General features: G+C 34.4%; 1 protein-coding gene across 1 annotated transcript in view; it reads right to left on the bottom strand.

Moving 5' to 3' along the window:
* Positions 1 to 2872: 2872 nt before the first annotated feature.
* CCDC91 (coiled-coil domain containing 91) overlaps positions 2873 to 8558 on the bottom strand; it is an 85581-nt gene continuing 79895 nt past the window's right edge. Inside the window, exon 8 of the mRNA XM_010281788.1 lies at positions 2873 to 3025. Coding sequence (XP_010280090.1) covers positions 2873 to 3025 — 153 coding nt within the window. The remainder of the gene's footprint in view (positions 3026 to 8558) is intronic.

Genomic DNA, 8558 nt, shown 5'->3' with positions numbered 1-8558 from the left:
TGCTGACTTCCTGGGAGCCAGAACTTCACAATCACTCTCTAAATATGTAATCTATGGTCACAATAAAAGAGCGGGATGTTTAAGTAATGGAATTTTTAAAATTATTGCCACAAAAATAGAGACCGGACATGTATCACCATGACCAGCTATCTTTCAGAAAATTTACGTAGCGAGATCAACGCAAAGTCTTAAGTGATGCCCTAATTTGGTAGTAGTAAAAGAACTGAAACATCCTTCAAAGTTCAGTGAGCAAAAACAATTCTGTTTCTCCCTTGGCTAAAGGGCCTCCTACCATTATACTGTAGAGCGGATCAGTTAAGACAAGCTTCTTTTTAAACTCATAGATGTGCAAATCCCTTTGGCTTTTGTGAGTAGACAAAATATTTTAATTTGAAGAAAGAGAATGAATGTCAATGACTTGCTATTTGATAGTGATCTATATCTATTGATACAGATTTATTACCAAATTTGAAAAAAAAAAAAAAAAAGAGATCAATTTGTAGCATTTTGCTGATAATTGTATTTTTTGGATATGCGTATTCATCAACATCTCATTTTTATTACTGTTTGCTGTCAAACTGTTTAAAAATGCCATCTGAAGAAAGTAGAATAGTCTGAGTGTTTATTCAATAATACTTTCTTTGTGTATCGTATTATCCATGCTGGACAATGGAAAGCATCTAAAAAATGCTGGGTTTGTAAGTCTGGGATGTGAGGAATTATAGGCAATATAAACAAATGTGAATCTCTGACGCATATTAAAATTGTTATAATTACACAGTGTGTAAGACGTGGATAAAATACACACATCTATGACAGGAAATCGTTATTATTATTATCACAGGATAATAATAATAATTATTATTATTACAGGAATGTCATATCACTGAAAGGTGATACAGCAAATTTAAAATACACACTAGACAATAAACACAATCAGTAAAAAAAACTAATCGCCTTTATTTTGTGTTGTGAAATACTGTGCTGTCATCAGCACCTACAGTTGACTGTCACTACTTTCAGGACATTATCATAGGTCTTTATAACGCAACACCAGCAATGCTTCCCAGAGAAATGTAAACACCACAGCCTACCATGTGGCATGTGGCAAATGTGTATCTATCTGTGGCAAATGGCATAAAATAAGACTGAACTTTTGCTCCACGTATGAGGGAGCTTGATCAGGGCATTTTTAGCTACTACATCACCATGGCAAGTGAACTGCTTAGGTAATGTCTACAGTGAGAAGTCTACACACCTCAGTGCTTTCCTTTAGCTAACGAAGCATAGGCTTTCAAAGGCAAATACAAAACTTGAGCCAAAGAGAGCGCAACTCGGACGGTTTCCCCATGATGTTCAACTGTTCAAATGTGACCCTAGTTCAGCAACAGTATTATTAGTTTTACGTAGGATTAAAAATTAATAAAGAAATCTGTGCTTAAGCTATACTAGCAGGTAAGCCTGCTAGAAATATTAAAAAGAAGACTGGATTGTCATCCATTTGTAGGGTGAGGTCACCATCTGGTAAAACCAGCATTATTTATTTCTTCAGTGATCCTTTGCATGCAGAAGACAAAACCTTTGGTTTTGATAACAAAAATGAAGCACAGAAAAAAATTTAAATAAAAACCCAAACTCTCTGCAGTACATATTTCTTACTGTCAAATACATATGCAACCATTTGGTGTTTTCTTATTGCTATAAAAAAAAGCAATTTAAGAAAAGTGACTGCTAATGCAAAAAAAAAAGCCAAACAAAAAAACCCAACCCACCACTGAATAACAAGAACCAAACTAAAATATATCCAGAAGTCCCCCATTGAATCACAAGCTCACCATAAGAGATATCATTCTCAGTTTATTTACATTCCTAAGCATGAACATCTATTTTTCCTCATTTCATTCAGAACTCTTTTACAACTAAGGCCCCAAACCTACAATCAATAGAGTATAGGCACAGAAATTCCCCTCCATGCTGCCGTTAGCAAGACTAGAAAGACCTACGACTTGATCCAAAGTCCAATAATGTCAGCAGGGAGTCTTTCTACTTCCTTCATGGGGTTTAGAAAGGGCATCTGAGGTCAGCAAGCTGCACTCTTTATTCTGTCAGAAATTCCACTGAGGCAGTGCAGTACCAGTCTCCACATAATTACATACATCTTCTTCCTGAAACTGAGGTCAGTCACATTAATCGTACTTTCATGAGAAAACGACTTTTGGAATCAAACTAGTTTTGTAAAACAGAAATAAAAAACATACTATACATCAGTTATGGCAATGTTTTGCGCTACTCTAAAAAGATTCACTGTTTAGTTGTTAAACTTTTCTGTTACTAGAGATGGAGTTATTTATGAATGACCAAAGAAATGCCTGTCAACACTCTTGCATTTCAGTACTGATTACTCTGTTATACATCAAAAATAGTAAGAAACAATAAGGTCCTCAGGCTCACCTGAGGCAATGCACTTGGGCATATACTTTGGAAATAGGGATGGATTTGTACCTATATTCAATTAAATGTTTTTCTCCATTTTTAAAAATATCAAAAATATTGATAAATTACATCAACACATGATGCCAAATTTAAAGCAGACATGACAGGGCAATGTTTTCATCACTGCTGCAGTTATCTAGAACTTCAATCATGGCTACCACAAAATAAAATGAAAAAAATCATAAATAAAACCACTTCTTTCCCCACTACCTGATCTGCAATCTGATAATAACAGTAAAATAAATAAATAAATAAATGAACATCAGCCACAAATACTTCTATCAAGCATGGTTTCAGATTAATCTTGAATCAATGATACAATCCCAAATTATTAGAATATATTTGTCATTTGCTGGATTGAGATTTGCAGCTTCACAAATCACACTGTATCAGCGGTACTGAGAATGTCAGTCTCTCTGTTTTCCTCTGTAGTGGTTGGCTCTTCCTTTAATAAAACGCTTAACTGTTTCTGTGCACATGAGAGGAAAAGTTCCAAACTATACAGGTTTCTCTGACGAACAACTTGATCAAGCTGTTGAAATAAAAAAATAAATAGATGAATTTTAAGAAAACCTGGAAATAAATGCCAGGGTTTGTCAGCAAAAATCCAACCATATTCAACAACAAAAAACTCAACAACCAAATGCAACAACAACAAAAGAAGCTAAGTAACTTCTACGCATACAATTTAGTAACAACTTTTTAATGAAGTATTTGAGTTTCTTCAAAATAAAGTGTACATAAGGCTAAAAGTAACCTTCCAACAGCTGTCAAATTCTACACAAAAAAATCTGAAAAAGCTAAACAGCCTAGCTGCCACACTAGGTAAATACCCACAGCATCTTTTAAAACTGCAGCTGTTGCTTTTATAAAAGATACTGCTTCTGCTTTAAAATGAACACTACATATAACTGCATATTCAAAAATTCAAAGTCTACTGTTAATTTAAGTAGCAGCACGTTTAAATAGTTCCCAGTGGAAGACAGGCAATATTTTCTGCCTTATTCCAACATTTTATTGGAGTCCCCTACTGTCAAACACTGTGAATAATATACTCACTTGCCGTAAAGACAACAGCCCTTTCTTGCCCATAAAAAAATATAAGAACACTGTAAGAAGACTTGGTAGGTTATGTCATATAAATGACATAAAAATACGGTTTAACGAATGTGGCCGTATTTTTTTTTTAAATATATCATGCTTCATGTATCTAGCACTCACAGCTTTAATTATAGCTTTCAACAAAAAGTCTGATTCTGTGGTATCTCCCTGCACATATATGCTCATCATTCAGCAGTCCAGTTAGTTGCTCTAGCAATCACTTGAATAGATGTTTTGATTTGTAACAGACACACTTAAAAAAAAATTGATACAGAATGCAAGGCAAAGTTAGTGATACCTTCCCACTTCATTTTGAAAATGCACTCAGGGTATAGGTGCAGCGCTGTGACTGAATACATAAAGGGAAACGTTTTTATGACCCTGTGTTTTGCTGCTCTTTAAATTCCTCTAATGTGCAAAACCAGGCTCTGGTAGTCTGAATATTTTGACATTTTGTTTCAACAGAGATGAATGTGTCAAATCTAGTCACAGGAAGAATACACACACATTTTCTAGAAGCCACACAATCATAAAACTCTCTTTTAGTAATACGACTGCTTGTACTCCTACTTCTGCAAATTTCCAGCTGTTGTGCAAATTTTTGCATCTCTTAGCAAAAGCAGACATTAGTGCTCCATACATAGCCTGATGTGAACCTACGGCTGATTTACAACAGATTTTAAAGCAGATCTAGTTCAGATAAATTTCAGAGAAGTCTGGTCCTGATATATTTAAGTAACAGCTGCTACTGACAAGAAAAGGAAAGACTTTGAAACAGCAAACTCAGCTCTAAAGAAGCTGTATCTAGAAAAAACAGTCTGAAACAAATGAAGAACATAAACACACTGATGTGATGGTGCATTTCTTCTGATTTGAAAGGCATCTTGCCTCATTCCTCTTCTGTAATTCAAAATATAAAGAACATTTTGCATGGGGAAGCTTGCAGATGTTTTTGTGCTTGTGACCCATATTTCTCTGGGGAATGGGCAGATATAGTGCAATTCACATAAAATCATCTGTTATGTCTTAAGAAAGAACATGAGAAACCTCTTTCTCTAAACATATTATGTCATCAAATTCTGTTGCTTCTGGTAGATACATCAGTTGGAGGAGCTTAGCATGAAACCGATTTTCAATGGTTTCCTTTTATTGCATATTATATAATCCATACTTGTAGATAGTTCTTTATTGAGCTTTGACCAAGAGCTTTGGCTAAACTCTCCATTTTCTTTTCTTGCAGCCTTTCCTTGCAGATTCTCCTTTAAAGAGATCAAAGTAGCTCACCAGATGTGTGTTCCGATATGCTGCTGTTAACTTTCTTTACCAAGGTAGCAATCAAATTGTATACGGTTAAATTTATTTCACAAAGTAAATGTTTAATGTGTGTAGTGACTGGTTGCAATATGAGCAAAATGGAATTTTTTCATGCTTAAGAAAGATTTTAAAAGTCTCAAATGAATTAGGTACACGTTTGAGGAGTCTCTGTTGAACTCAAGTGGTTAGTTGGGTAGTCTCCCTTTGTGAGTAAGAAAAGTTGATTGCTTGTTAAAAGTTTATTCGATAACATAAAAGTTCAGAATTCAGTTGCCCCCTGTCTGATCAGTATGTATAAGTTTTGCCTTGAGCAGTACATTTTAAAATTCTTCCATGCTACAGTAAATGACAAAACACTCTGAAAAGACTTGGGATGTCCACATAATATGAAATGAGGAGCAGCAAAATGATGCTGGCTTTGAAAACGGTACATTTGGATGTGTTCAGAAGGAGAACATTCCATTAATGGAGAAATTGACTGCGAAACAGAAACAAATCCAATGCAGCTTTGTTATGTAATATATTATTTAATGAAGTGATAGCAACACTTTTTATTGAACAGTGCCTCAACATTGCTGTGCTTCTGCTTGCATAACATACCATGAGATGTGAAAATACGTAAGTAAGGCATTTTAAGTAATATGTAAGTAAGTAGGGCATTCTTGTTTTTCTAAACAGTCTTCCCTCTATATTTTTAGGCCCTGTTCACTTCATGGAATGATCTCATTATTTAAACAAACATAAATGGACATCTGGCAAATTCAAACTGAATATGACTCATATGCAAATGTAATCAGTGTGAATAACGTATTAGGAATGGAGCATTCGCACAACCAAACCAACCCAACTGTTCTAATTCTATAGATACCGCAAAAATGCACCGTGTTGGTCCAGATCTACCACATGAGAAGGCAATTTTCTACATCACACCATCATTGTTGTTACTACTAAGCAATGTTTCTCTTCCCCCATGTGAAATCTATCCAATTCAAAGTTCCCAGTTCTGTACATTGTGTCCTACTGTCACAGCTTTAATTAGCTCAAAGTTTTAATGTTCCTGAACTTCATTATTTTAAATTACTCAACAGTACCTTTTTAACTCTGTACAGAATTTTTTTTTTTTTTTTTAAGAACCAGCAATTAAGTACATTGCTACTCTATGTACTCACGGAACCTACTGAGGAACTAGCTATGTAAGATCTGGAAAAGCAGTTTTCCAAAAAGAACTCCATAGTGTCTGGATCACTCCTGAAAGTCCCACAATCATTGAGATACTCATTTTCCAATGAATCCAAGCTGATTCTTGCAGGACATTCTACCACATTCACTGCTGTTTTTTCCCTTCTGTTTAAACCTTCAGTCCACTTTGGAGGTTTGAGTGTGATTCCGCCACCCTTCCGGTCAAAGATGACTGGAAGAGACTCCCATTGGGGTCCTGACTCAGTCATATCCCTAGACCACCCAGAATGATGCGCCTTTGAGCCACGCAAGGCATGCCCTGACGGGAGGCATAGGCCTCAGCAGAACTCCTATCACTGGATGCAAGAATTTGACTTGGGAAATAAAAGGAAAGGCTCACAGTAACTGTACAGCACACTGCCCCCAGGTGGTGTTTTCCCCCCAGGCTGCTCTATTTTACTTTTAAGTCAATCCACCTTTTCTTGTATCACTTCATAAACCCGCAGGTCAAGCCAAATAATTATTCTTAGCTCTACATTTTCTTAGCTTTTTTTTATACAGCTCAAATTTTCTGTAAAATGGAGTGAAAGTCTACATGACTAATGCCTAAAGTAGAAAATAGTTTCTTACACAACTAACTGACCATGCACAACCTCCATATTTTCCCCTTGCAATATCTACCTGCAAGCAGATACATTTTCATGGCGTATGTGCGCTTAGCTTCCTCTGTTGAATATTCTCCAACCTGTTAAACATTACAAATTGCGAGAAGAGAAACCCAGTCTCTGTGAACTCTATAAATAACTACTATCTGTCAGAATTATATTATCCATTACTAGTAACTAATAAAATATAGTATGGAAAATATAATTTTAGGTTTAACACTGAAGATTTAAGGATGAAATTCTGATCTCACCATAGTAAAAATATTTCTTGCTATTAACCTCACTGTGGCCTGAAGTTCACAGAGAAAAGTGAAGAAAGCAAAAATAAATGTTACACATGGCTCTTCAACTTTCCCTTTTGTATAAACATTAAGATCTTTAAAAGTGTGTTTTTCAAAACTATTTCTCAGACAATACTGTTTTCCAATACCAAATATATTTTTGGCTGTAGAAAATAGTGGCTACATTTATACAAATATGTATTGAAGAATTTACGTGTAGTTTAAATGGTAATCTGATGATTAATGTATTCAAATGCAGTTCAGCTCACTATTCTGGCTCTGTAATACTAACAGGAGTATAAAGTTGCAATTTTCTCTTTATCACGAGATTCAACAAATAGAATGACCAGAAATTTAAAAAGAGCAAAAATGTTTAGTAAAAAAAATCTAAATTTTACTTTTGCTACTGGTATTTTTCATAGTTGATCACACAGATGTACACTGTAAAAAAAATAAAAAAAATCATGCCATAATAATTTAATGAAATAGAGCAGTTTCCCTTAAAGATTGTAAAATCAGAAATCAACTTTTGAGTCCTGCTGATTTCTTATGAAACTCATGCAAAGTAGTACATGAAGAAAACATTCTAGAACAGTGATATATATATATATATATGTTTATATTCATTCATAAAGGGGGAGGGTTGGTGGGGAAAGGCTTCAAATCCTGAAAAGTATCCTTGTCACTCGAAGAAAATCATGTTCATGCAAAGACAAGAAATTTCAAATGCAAAATGAATGTTTTGGGGAATTGAAAACACAGAGACTGATGTGTAAGAGAAAGTCTTCTGAAGATTGAGTTTGGCAGGTCTAGATTAGTAAGGCTGATATAAAGGCTTTCCATTTATTTAGTGTTTACAAGTAGCTGCTTGTTAGCTGTTGAACAGGATTCATTGTCAAGGTAATTCTTTGAAGTTGGATACTGATTAGCCACAAGTAATTATTTATAGACATCATCATGGCATCATTAGATTTTTTTCGATGCACTAGTAGTATGAGCAACCCTACAAATTTCCTGTCCCCTTTCTAAGTAATGTTCAGTAGAAACGGGACATTTAAAAATTTTAGGTAAAAGCAATCGAGATTTTGTTGTAGTATTTGTCAAAGTTTATCTTCTTTTATTTAGTCTTCATTTCTCTATGTATTTTCATTATTGAGAAATACACCAAAGCTTTGTCTATTTGCTGTTTGTAAACAAACTATAAATAATTTCTATTTGTTATTTTCCTATATGGTTTTGTATTATATGAATTTAGTAACTAAAAACCTATTTTTAAAAAAACAGTAAATATAAATTTAAGAATTATGATAAACATACTTCAGATTATGATTTCTTGATAATTTCATGAAATGTCCTCACCTTTGCAGATAACTAATATAAGCCGAAAGTAACAATAAAGTGAACTTACATTCTTCCATGAAAAGACTCTGGAATAATTTTTCATTTTATTCTATTGTTCTAACTTAGCATTGTTTGATCAACACTTAGATGGATGTGTCCATGGAGAACAGAATATTAGTCAAAA

This window comes from Phaethon lepturus, unplaced genomic scaffold (assembly GCF_000687285.1).
Source record: "Phaethon lepturus isolate BGI_N335 unplaced genomic scaffold, ASM68728v1 scaffold1712, whole genome shotgun sequence".
NCBI lineage: Eukaryota > Metazoa > Chordata > Aves > Phaethontiformes > Phaethontidae > Phaethon > Phaethon lepturus.
This window is presented reverse-complemented; position numbering and strand designations above follow the sequence as displayed.